This window comes from Argentina silus (genome assembly GCF_951799395.1).
Source record: "Argentina silus genome assembly, chromosome: 16".
In the NCBI taxonomy this organism is placed as follows: domain Eukaryota; kingdom Metazoa; phylum Chordata; class Actinopteri; order Argentiniformes; family Argentinidae; genus Argentina; species Argentina silus.
Window position 1 is genome coordinate 7,371,467 of NC_139670.1, and position 12,800 is coordinate 7,384,266.

Here is a 12,800-nt window from a genome sequence, read left to right on the forward strand (position 1 = left end):
TATTTACCTTTCAAATAGAAATCCAGACAGATCTACTAGACTATAAAACTAAAGAAAAGTGCGACCATCAGCACTTCAGAAGACTCTTTCCAGTCAGGGACCCTGTGCTGCAGAGCATGAGTGTGCAATGACACACCCCTCTTTTTTGACCGGGAAAATGCACCAGAGAGTGGAGCAGAATGTGAGGAGCCATGTTGTGGAATGAGGTGATTCCAAACGACCAATGGGAGGGCCCCTAGCCCACTGTCCGTGTGGGCCTGCCCCCCTAAGGAAGGAATGGGCCAGAGTGCCGGGGGGGCTCCATAGCAAGGTGAATGGCCAGGGGTTACTAAAGGCCAACTTCAACTGCTATACAGCACTATATACAGGATGTCTGAGCAAGGAGTTACATTTGACTCCTTGGTCTGAAGGAGAATCTATTGGACAGACTCACATTTTAGTGAAGCTGTGTCCTGAGATGGAGACAGAACACAGTATGTTTTTCCTTTGAATAAACATGGAATTAATAAAGGCTTTCCTTGGAGATATTTGCTACTTTGACCATGTATGGTATGTGTGTCTGAACGACAACGTCTACTGCGGATGGATATCTGCCAAAAAGATGCAACTGTCAGACAAGAAAAAGACGACCTCAGAGAAAAGATGCTGCTAGTGTTTTATTGGAGCTCAACACATGCATGAGTCAAAAAATACAGAGAGAGAAAGAGAGAGAGAGAGAGAGAGAGAGAGAGGGAAGGAGAGACCCAGGAAACAGCAGCAGATAGCACATATAACCTCCCTTATCAATGTCCCTTTCTGTGTTACCCAATCACATAAGCATCTTCATTGTTCTTTCTTGGAACAGGCTTGGGGATGACTAAGAGACAAGCTTACATTGATACTCGCCTTGATGATGCAATATAAAGACTATCGTTCCACAGAGCAAGCCAGACCCATATCAAGCTGTACATGTTTCTATGTATATTAAAGTACACACACAGTCATTTGTTTCCACTCCTACTTTTTGATCAACTCTCCAGACCAATGCCAGGGCTACTGCCTTACAGTATGGCAAAAGCACACACACTTAACACAAAAAAACACAAGTATTTTCCTTAAGGTAAGAGGAATGGAATTATCTTCCACGATGTGCAAGGTTGACACTTCTTTCAATGCGTCTTTCAGAAGTAAGGTTATTTTTGTTTTGTCATCTGTGGAGCTGTTTTGTCATGTGGTATAGGCTGTCTTACGGTGGATAGATTATGACATGGATGCAGAAGATGGAAGAGAGATACAGTGTCAATGCACAAACGATGCAAACACAAACAAACATGTTTCCTTCTTACAGTTAAAAACAAAGAACTTACTGGGTGACAGTAAGTAAAATTAAATATTGAGAGTATTCAGTACACTAGGGAAGAGGAAAACTTGAACTCCATAAACAAAAACAATAAAACATGTCAACTCATTCTGTCACAAAGTAGTTAATTTCATTCTGCATTTATACAACAAAACAATTTCAAATACTGCTAGATCAGAAGACAATAAAACTAAATAAATTATTCCTACACTTTTGTCAATATTTTCCAACAATTCTCATTGCTTACAGATCAACCAACCCACACGACTAGGTCTTTCAAAATAACAATATAGAGACTGTCGAGTGTTAATTTGTTTTAAGCTCATTGTGATTGTAAAAGAGACACCATTTGTTACTGCCAAGAGAGCGAGTCAGTGTCTCCATTTGTAGTACTCCTTGTTCTGGCTCATTCTATACCGTAGTGTTATAATTTCTGAAAGCATAAATGTCAGGTTTGCTAGAAGGTGAGAGACGCTCCACCTTCCACTGAATAAAACGTCAGCATAAAAAAAAAAGCCTCCTTTCAGCACCATTATTTCATCATTTTTAATCACCCCTCTGAATCACTCAGGTATCTGAACACACTAGGCAGCTTCATAGAGTTATCATCACACCAGCAGCACAGAGAACATTGAGAACTTACACAATTGCCAATTCCTCTGTGGAATCGTCTCCCCATCCTGACCGCTGGGGGACGACCTAGCTTTGAGGACTGAGGGGCGTGACATGCAATAACACTTGAAGAAATTACATTTTAAAAATTGCACGAAAATGTAGTGTGAATTGCTTTTACAGTGAGGTGAATATATGTATAGAGACACCAGTACACTCTCCCATCAGAGAGCCTCATGTCCCCATGTCCTGTGTTCGCTATAAAGTACTCATCCATCCCTCCAAAACATTCGTTTTCCAAATCCAATATGCAAAACTTTGGTCCATAAATTTAACGTCAGACATAGGGTGTACAGTATGGTACCAATTCTGGAGTTAAAACCTCAAAACAATTATGTGTCTTTTCCTCCTAAGTCAGCTTGATATCACCTCTGATTGGATGTTGTGGTATGGAAAGCTAATGTACGAGTCACTATGAACTTGAAGCAATCAAGCTTGAACTACGGTACATCCATAGCCTTAGCATCACCAACAGTATTGTACCTGTGTTGCAGCATATGGATAAACAGAAAATCATTGTCAGTAGGATACTACTTATTTGATCGTTAAAATAAACACTTCAATAATCAGAACCACGATGACAGTGCGTTTAGTCGTCCAAAATAATTTACAATGAAAAGTAACAATCCAAATAATAATTCAGACTGATAAAAGCTCTCCAAAACGAAATCCCATATGGGCTATAATCTGAAAACAAATGTAAAACGAAAATGCTGATTATGCAGATAATATCAGAGCATGCTTGCCTTAAAGGCAATCAAGCTACTAGACGGCATCCCTTAAAACCAAATGCCCTAATATTGTAGTGCGAAATGTCAAATAGATGAGAATTAATTGTTTTTCTGTTCCATTTCCTTTTGATAGGTTACCCTTTTGAGGCCAGGGCCGGGCCGGGCCAGGCCAGGCCAGGCCCTGCCATGTTAGGTTAGCTGGGGGTCTATCAGACTCCAATACACTCATCATAATCAACTTGTTCACCATGGCGCCCTTAACACCATCATTGTCCCTTATTCTGGTTGGTTGATTGAATATTCATACAGCTAACAAACTCAACATTAGTCACTACAGTTGTACACCAGACCCAAGCTCAAATAAAATAAGATATACTTTAAACCTTCAGAAAAGATTGTGATTCAAGGACTAGTCAATGTGTGGGGCAAGAGAGAATGCATCATAAAACAGAACCCAGCATATTCCCTACTCAGATACTTGATGTCATCTCCCTGTTGTTGGCATCTGGTTCCCTTTGACCACCTACAAATCCAAGGAAGGTTTCCACGTTGGATGGATCCGTCAACGCATGCAGAAAGGGGATAAGATGGAAATGTCTACATGTTGCCATAATGGATCAGGATGCGGGTGGTATCATCCTTCAAAAGGAAAACAAGCCCTCAGACAGAGTTAACCAGATCGCTGTTGTTAGTCTGCTGTCCATCAGGGGCTGATGTAGTCCAGAATGTCTCCTGAACACACAGAGGAGCGTAGTAGACTGAGAGGGTTTCAGGAACACAGAGGTATTGTCCCCAATGACGCTGGTGACTTCCAGAGAGGAGCTCGTCATGAGATATCAAAATAGACAGTTCATGTAGTTTCCCTTTGCTTGAAGTGTAGCAAATATGAATATGAAAATATGAATCCCTTGGAGCTCAACACACCACCGGACAGAATTGCTGTAGTGTAGCTGGGAAGTGGGGGATAAGCCAGTGTGGTTGTCAAGAGATCCAGGGTGGGGGTGTGTGAGAGAGAGAGAGAGAGAGAGAGAGAGTGAGTGTGTGTGTGTGTGTGTATGTCTCACAGACACACAACTGTCTGGGGACACCGCTGCTCAGCTGGTGGGGGGGTGTCAGAGAGGTCAGGGGCCATGGGTCAAAGGTTAAGAGGAGGTCTACATGGCAAAGAGAGCATCCTCAGGTCTGTCGGCCTTCTTGCGGCTGCTTCCCGGGGTACCAGTGGCTGCAGCAGCGGGGTCACCACTGGGGGGCAACGGGACGGTGGGAACCATCTCTGCAGCTTTGGCCCGCTCCTCCAGAAACTTGTCAAATTCTAGGGGAGGAAAAGGGGGAAGCAGAGAGGGTGAGGGACGAGAGGCAAGCATCCAAACACACACCCGCTCGACTCCTGCAGTACATTTGATATGACGTGTCACAAAGTTAAAGTTAAATACAAATGCATTAAGTGGAGACTGTGCTCTTACCTTCACTGGTCACCCCTTCCTCACCCTCATCTCCCTGCTATAGAGGATGAGAAAGAAAGTGTCAAATTTGGGACCACAGAGTGCTACTTTTCATGCAATTCAATTGTGTCAATAAGAAACCCCTGCACTCACCCACTGCACCCTTCAGGAACAAATTAACACCCAAAGGCGTTAATGAAAACACAAACAAACGCAATTCATCGTGCAGCAGCGAAGACTTGACAGTTTTGCCAAGCTGAAACACACACACACACACACACACACTGGGGCTCTAGACTCTCTCACAGTGGCAGGATCTCCAGGGAACAGGTCTCATGTACAATACTGGCCAAGCTCACGACATCATAAACCACCCATTAGCAACACTCCTTCATTCAACGTAACCTCCTTCATTCTGGTTAGAAGACTTCACCAAAACACACATTGTTAGCAGGACTGCTTCCATGAAATGAGTGTTAAAAACAAAAACACCATGCAACAAGAGAGAGAAATGCCCTCTCAATATCAAGGTCATTTGCTCCCAACACCATTAGTATCGGTGGAGTGATATGCGATTGGTTAAGGATGAGGAAGTGATGAAGGGCAAGAGGAGGTGAAATGTGTTAGGCCTCCATTTGGACTTGAACAAGAGGGGGAGGAATCCGAGAAGGAGGACTGGCACATAAACAAGAGGGGAAGAGAAAAGAAAAACAGGCAGGATAAAAATCATGACGGTTCTCACCACATCAGTACACAGCCACTCCTCAATGTCATCCATGACAGAGGACTGGCCGGCGGGAACCTACGGGGCAACGTCATGGACAAACAGCGCCACCGGCAAAGCCACGACAAAAAAAAGAAGAAGAAAAAAATAAAAAAAGACCCGCCCCAAAACGGCGGCAACAAAAAAAAAGCAACAGAAAAATCAACTTCAACATAACAATAACAAACATAAAAGACATACTTGAAACTCATATCAACTGAACAAATGCCCACCACTGTGACGGACCGACGGCATGCAGCATCACTGCATGTGATCAACGAAACAAACATAAACAAACACACTGAGCCATGCCATGCAGCAACGGTGATGAATATGGTACGGCAACATCCTCGTTGGCTGGGTAACGCTGTACCAGGGGAGGCCGGTGGAGGTAGAAATCGGGAGGAGGACTGGCTCATTGTAATGCACGGAATGGAATATGGAATGGTTCCATGCATTACAATGAGCCCGTCCTCCGATTTCTACCTCCACCAGCCTCCACTGGTGAGTACGGAGGCAATGTGGTGAGAATGTGAGCCAGGGCCATGCATTACCAAGGGGGCGGGGATAGCCTTCATTCTAGTCCAGACTCAAATCCTTGTCAGAGCAGTCACCTGGTTAGTAAATACCACTGCAGGAAAGGTAAGTTTGCGACTAATGTAAAAGTCAAGCTCAGATTGTACGCAGTAACTATCGTACGCATCGCAACTGTTAGTAAGAGCCATTGAAGAAGACTTACACAACAGGGTCACAAAGGGCCAATCGCTTGCTCAACTAAATGCATCGGCAAACATTTCGGCTGAAGCTATCACAACGTAAAAGTCCCCCAAGTACTGAAACCAAGTCTTCAAATGAAACCCTGACTTCCATAAATTAATCATAGCATTTCTAGCTGGAAAGCATTTGTTGGGCAGAGAAGGGCCAACAGCACAATACACACTACGCAGAGGGAGGGAAGGTCCTGCCTGACCTAGCAGCACACTGCACACACACGTCATCAGGAGACTGGGAACAGGGTATGGGGGGTGGGAGGAACACTGCTGGTATGTTTGGGTAAAGCCCACTCACCCCTCCTGCGTTCTGGTGTCGCACCTCCAGAGTTGGAGGGGGCCCACCTACAGCATGAGTGTCTTCAAGGACAGGAGCCCTGAGAGCAGGTCAGGCATGAACAGTTAGGATCTCAATCTCTCTCTCTCTCTCTCTCTCAGCAGTATTTTAATTCCATTTAATTAATGTCAGCGGTATTCTAAGTAAAACCAGGGCTCCATATGCAAGTAGACATGCACATACGTAGTGACTATGCTATTGAAGGCCTGGTTACACAGAGGGTTTTCAGCAGTTCTTACGTGTTGCGTGGTTCTGTCAGAGCTCCAGTCCTGGTCTGGGCGAACATGTCAAAGTCATCCTGAGGCTTACAGCTGGGCAGAGAGCTCAGGGTGCCGCTCACGCTGTCCGCACCTACGTCTGAGAAACACACACACACACAATGATGGATACTGTACCAGCAACAGTTTTTCAATCAAATATGGTTTTAACATCCTGTTATTAAATGAATGGTTAACGGAAAAAAGTCATAGATGCCTGCAGAGAGTATAAGATGGACTTGGATGTGACATATCCAGTAACGGAGGTGGTACGTACCGAGGCCAGCCAGTCGAGAGGCCAGAGAGGCGGGGGAGGAGGGGCGGCCCGCGGGGGCGGAGAGGGAGGAGGGCAGGCTGGACGGGGGTGTGGCGTTCACCATGTCGCTGACCACAGCCGGAGACCCCGGGCCAAGGTCAATCAGGTTATCCTCTGTAGCCTCGCTGAGAACCTGGGAGGGAGGGAGGGAAAGAGAGAGAGAGGGAGAGAGACACACACAAGGGTAGAGAGGCCAGGGTAGAGAGAGAAGAGAGAGAAAGACACACTTTGAAGACCTGAGGAGAGGCCACTCTTTCAGGGGCCTATGACTCGATTCCAAACAAGGAATAACATCTATTTCCTTATCATCTATTAAAGGAAAATAAAAAAAAGGACTTTAACCATTTAGTGCAGAGGGTGAATAAAGTCACCCAAATTGTCATCATTCTAAAGTGCCACGGGTGACTTTATTCTCCAAAAATGCATAAATTATGATGCTCCATTTTGTAGCCAGTCAAAGTGTTGTTGCTAGGTAAATACCACAAAACACTTGGCACTCTAGGTGGTGAGTGTTCCGGAATTTTTTGGCAGTTAGTGAGTTAACCCTCCAATTTCATTACATTTTGTTCAGCAATTTCGCTAACACGATGGGCTAAAAACAGAAAACTAAAAATAAAGCATGTATGGTCTGTTAGGGAAAATCATAGGTTCGATTACAAAAAAGCATGAAAATGTCCATGAGGGAGGGACAGTAACTGATTATTTTCTTAAGGGGGTCCTCAAGTAGTAAAAAAGATAAATGTCATATTCAGATTCTGGGTGCGACTGAAAAAAAATGTTGAAAGATTGGCTTGTGTTGATATTATTTCGTCATCATGCATTTCCGAGCAGTGCTGTCCCTTATCGCAGCTATGACCTTTGGTCTGGGCGGTTTTGGCAGTGTGAGAGAACACACTTCCCCTTAAGGAAGGATGGTGGAGGGTGGGAGTGGGAGGAGAGGCAGCAACTTTAGATCCCAGGTAGAGGTTACCCATATTAGGCACATATCTAGGATCAGCTTACCCTCCTAAAAAGGCAGGTGGGGAGGGGGGGGGGGTAACACAAAACTGACCATAGACTAGGGTCTAGAGGCAACTTCATCTTACTCCCAAGGCAGGTGAACCCATCTCTACCTCTAGGGTCTGGATCTGTTATTCAAAGGGCAGCATGGTCAAAACATGCTAATATGGAGCAAATGGGATGGACAGGTTTTTTCCATATTATTCAGCCATGTTTCAACTTTCAACAGTCCCTCAGGGTCAAAATACTTAGAATACATACTATTTATCGGGTGACTTTCATACTTGCCTGCCTCAGCTAGCCATAAAGACACAAAACAGAAAGGGAAGACCATAAATACCGTAGACATGCCTGAGCAACACTGCATGGGCATCAGGGAAGGCTGGGGGAGGTAGAAATCGGATGACGGGCTCATTGTAATGCAGGGAATTCCCCGTCCTCCGATTTCTACCTCCACCAGCCTCCACTGATGGGCATGGTAATCCCGGTACTGACAGACAGAAATGTAACATGCATCGCTAGACCAGACAGTTGACCTTTGACAAGGTTGACGTTACAGAATGACAGAAACATTTGTGAGGAAAGAAAACATGCCACGACAGACATGAAGTAGCATGATGCATTCACATACATGTATACAAAAATGTAGAAATAAAGAAGTGATTGGATGTTTTACTGCCTGGAGCTGGAGCTGTTGACTTACCCCATTGTTGATGCCCTGGGAGGCTCTGCCTGACCGAAATCTCTCGTACCTGAGGGAGAAAAACACCTCATCACCACCACTAAAGGCACTGAGGGCGGCTCCCAAGCGAGAGCTTCCAATGCTGCCGGTGCACACACAGAGCACAGGGGTCAACAATTCACATTACTAGGTGAGATTCCTTAGCATATGTGTGCGCACGGGTGTGTGTGTGTGTGTGTGCCCGTGTGTTGGCCTACCTCTCGTAGCGGAGGAAGATGTTGTTGAGGTCATCGTTAACGTGCAGCAGCTCCTCTGTCACCTCCTCGTTGGAGACACAGGAGATGAGCTCCACTATTCTCTGCTGCATGGCCCTGCACGTCCGGTTCAGCTCCTACACACACACATGCACGCACACACACACACACACACAAACTGTTAGACAACTGTCCAGCTCTGAGGTACCCCCTTGAGAAAATGAATAGGTATAATATGGTAGATATCTCCTCTTCTAGACCTCTCGTAGATTGAGTGGAGTAACCAGCATACAATTCAATGTACACAGAACCGACAGAGGGCATCTAAACTGTATTTGGGCTGCTCTAATAAAATGATGAAGCACCCCCTCTAGTGGCCTTTGGAGAGTAAGGCGTGTGAGTGCAGGGTCTCACCTGCAGGAGCTCGTGGTCTGAGGGGTCTTCCTGCCCAGGCATCATCTCTGTTAACATCTCTGACATCACCTTGGTGTTGCCACGCACGATGTCCAACTCACTGCGCAGCCTGCAAATCTGGGAGGCAGAGGGACAACTTCAAGAAAAAAATATAGATATAACTACTTGTACATTGATCACTCTGTAATACACACCATCAGATCTGGGTGTTATCCCTCATCTTTCAACTCTAATGTCTGTAAGCGACATTAATTAAAAATATTTGTTTTATTATTAATGTGCTCCAATATGTCTGTCAGGTTGAAAGATAACGATACATTATCCTTACTGCTATTCCCTGACATTGATTTCTCTTATTAAAAGCGCCTCAATGCGTCCATCAGGTAGCCAAACTTTTGTCTGACAGTAGTTAATATTTCAGGCTGTGGTAAGAGTATGTGCACTGCACTATAGACAAAGGTGTTTGATAAAAGTACCTGTTCAGGGGTGGGGTTGATGGACCCAGCGGCGTGGAGGTTAGGGACCTGAGGGGCGGAGTATGTGGGAGGGACAGACCCAGAGTAGTTGGGAGGGACAGACCCAGAGTAGTTGGGAGGGACAGACCCAGAGAAGGGTGGGACAGACCCAGAGAAGGGTGGGACAGACCCAGAGAAGGGTGGGGCAGTGACAGAGAAGGGTGGGGCAGTGACAGCCTGGGAAGGGGGCTGAGGGTGGGGCTGAGGAGGAGCAGTGTACTTCATTGTGGCTTGTTCCACCTCAGGAGCAGTTGACAACTGTGAATGAGGGGGAAGAAAGAGTCATGAGCCAGCCCGATAATCTATATCAATTCCTACATGCTTGTTGAACATGCTTGTAAGTACAATATACTGGCTTCATTCTCACAATGAATATAAAAGAGATACTTGCATGCAATAATGGAATATCAAGTCAACCATATCCCTGACATAAAGGCCACAAGTCCCTCCCCTCCAAATGACGTCTGCGTGTCCTACCCGTTGAGGTGTGTGGATGGGAGAAAGAGTTTCCAGCTCTGACATGGGGAACTCAATGCCTTTCCTCTTCAGCTCCTCGTAGATGTGGACCACACCTGTCAGGTCTGGACTACTCCTGAAGGCATCCGCCCAGGCCTGAGAGAGGACAGAGAGGAATGGAGAGAGGATAAACAATAGGTTCCTGGAAAAACATGAGGTAAGATGCTGAGTCACTGTGAATTCACAAGGGGAAAGAGAGCACAAGAGTCATTTGGGGTGTGTGGGGAAAACTGTGCTTCAATGGTCTTGTGAGAAATCATTACTGGCAGGTTTCCTCATTAACTTTACGCCTGGTGTTCAACTACAGTAGGTCTAGGCTGCCCGTAAACACCTGACATCTCAGAGGAAACAGGACCCAGGAGGCCACCTGATCCAGCCACTGTTACCTGAGCTCCTCCTGGTAACCTAAGAACACCTGGCTACAGGGAGCAATATGTCTGGAGCAGTGGAGGCTGGTGGAGGTAGACATTGGAGGACAGGCTCATTGTAATGCATGGTCTGGCAAGAGGAATGGTATCAAAAACGGAATGAGGAATGGTATCAAACACTCATTCGATTCCATGCATTACAATGACCCCGTCCTCCGATTTCTACCTCCACTGGCCTGGGGCACAGCCTAGAGAACACTGGATCTCCCAAGGCTGCAGAGCCAAAGGTAACAAACACCATCCACAGCTCATTCTCTGCCACAGCTTGTTGTCACTGCCTTATCCAGTCTCTCTTACCGCACTAGAACTTGCTTGGCTAAGTGAAGCATCATTTCACAAGAAATATGGCAGAAGTCAGAAGAAGTCTTGTTTATCATGGAGAGCTGGTATACTGAATCACATGTAATCTAAGTAAAATACATGCTTAAACATGCAAGCACCTCCTCTTTCTTTCTTTCTTTCTCTCTCTCACAAACACACACAATTTCCCTTACCTGGATCAAGGCGAGCACTTTATCTTGTACGATAGTGGGAGGGTTGTTTTTCGGAGAAATGATTTTGACAAGCACCCCATCGATGAAGTCCCTGCTGGTGACGAGGGCATGAAAACGATGACCACAGTTCTTCACACATGTCTCCAGAACCTGGGGGGGGGGGGGGGGGACAGGTGTGTGGTTAAAAAGGCAACACGGATAAGGGACATATCAACAACGGGTGCATGAAAAAGTCACATCAATAACTACATAACAGTGATGATCATCATGACAACTGCTACCAAAGTCAACTGACAGTAAGCCAGGGTTCTTCCCACTCCCTGTGGACACCTCCCTCATCCTGATGTCTTGTCCAGACTCACTCACCGTCAGAGCCAACATCACCTCCCTGTAGTTCCTGTTACCATTCAGCCTCTTCTTCACAGCTCTCATAGCATCCTTGGGCCTGTAGACACAGCAGTACAGGGTTAGTTGGGCAGGGGACATGGAGGGGATGTTTGGCAATGATGAGAGGCTACCTGTACTACATTTCAAGGAAGGAAATTGCAGGGTTGAGGTGTATACTAACAATGCATGCATCAAATGTAATCGATTGATTGTGCATGAATCCCTTGACAGTCAATGCTTGCATAGGTCTGCTGGGGCAATTCCACCTGCCCCAAGTCCCACCCACATAACAAACAGGAGATGGACTTCAAACACTTTGACAAACAAGGTTAATGGACCAGTTAGATAATAAAGCAGAGCTTGGATCTAATCCATCCTCAGGTCCATTACTGTTCTGATAAGTCTTAGATAAGAGGCATGGCAAAGAGGATGACCTTTCAGCAAGAAAGCCATGTTCACATCATAGAAGTCACTAGTAAGGACAAAGCCTCGAGGGTTTGGGCTTCTAGGTTCTATACATCAATCCTTTGCTCACCCATCTTCTGTTTCATTGATTATGTCACATATCTCCATGTTGAGGGCCCAGTCTTCACTTTGAAGGGAGCCATCAGTAGCCCTCTCTAAATGGGACAGTAAATAACAGTCAGTAGCTGGTAAAAGTGTGCAACAGAGAGAAACACAACACAAGTCAATATCGAACCAGCGTTGAGAGCGGTTAACACGATTCATGATTCGGCGTTGTACTATTAATCGGACTGTCTTGTGTGTATTATCTATGTATTATTCACTGCAAATCGAACAGTAAATGGCACACAGCAGTGTGTACGCTAGCTGGTACATCATGGGCTAGGAGACAGCCTGCCAAATGTGTGTGCACCTCAGCTGGTTCAGGACTACCGAAATGCGTAGTAATCATAGGTAACTTTAGCAACCACATCTCCATTGTTAACGTTAGGTGACAAGACAACAACTTTAGCTAGCTAGGCAGCTAACTGGCTTGTTACATAGCTAGCAATCTAGCTTGTTAACGTAAACTCAGTGGCTAGCGAGAAAGCTAGCAATAAGACAATGAACTGACAGAGGCAATAATTACACAGCAGTTGTTTTCATGCATTGATGACATTACACATCCTATGCATTCACTATGTTGCCAGTTATTTTACAAATATATCTGAAGCTAGCAAGCCAACTAGCTAGCTAACGTAAGAAAGCTAATAGATCTTATTAAAGAACCTGCTATATGTCAATTGTCCCGGCAACCAATGTACAATACTGTAACCTTATGATTTCTGTAGATCAAAAAAATATTTTTTAAATACATACCGATGCAATGCCCCACTGGGGTACTGTATGGATTTCCCAAAAGGAACTCCATCTTGATCGACAACAAACAATTTATACGAAGTCACAGTTCATGGGAAAGGCGAAGTAAGCCTCGCCCATCGAGCAAATTCATTGGTAGAAGCATCCTACTTGTGAATGTG

At 45.3% G+C, this 12,800-nt stretch overlaps 1 protein-coding gene across 2 annotated transcripts; it reads right to left on the bottom strand.

Annotated features, from left to right (window-relative positions):
* Positions 1–649: 649 nt before the first annotated feature.
* On the bottom strand, positions 650–12,696 carry tom1l2b (target of myb1 like 2 membrane trafficking protein b). Of its 2 annotated transcripts, XM_083687253.1 has the most exons (15): positions 12,640–12,696; positions 11,852–11,936; positions 11,296–11,374; positions 10,930–11,079; positions 9,969–10,103; positions 9,453–9,749; positions 8,977–9,093; positions 8,566–8,699; positions 8,330–8,378; positions 6,589–6,760; positions 6,294–6,411; positions 6,016–6,094; positions 4,927–4,986; positions 4,206–4,242; positions 650–4,054 (listed from the first exon to the last, which is right to left on the bottom strand). In XM_083687253.1, exons 1-15 carry the CDS (start codon positions 12,689–12,691, stop codon positions 3,897–3,899), a joined length of 1,722 nt encoding a protein of 573 aa, XP_083543379.1. In that variant the 5' UTR covers positions 12,692–12,696; the 3' UTR covers positions 650–3,896. The 2 variants fall into 2 exon arrangements, with proteins under 2 accessions (XP_083543379.1, XP_083543380.1); XM_083687254.1 differs by lacking the exon at positions 4,927–4,986.
* Between the last annotated feature and the right edge of the window lie 104 nt (positions 12,697–12,800).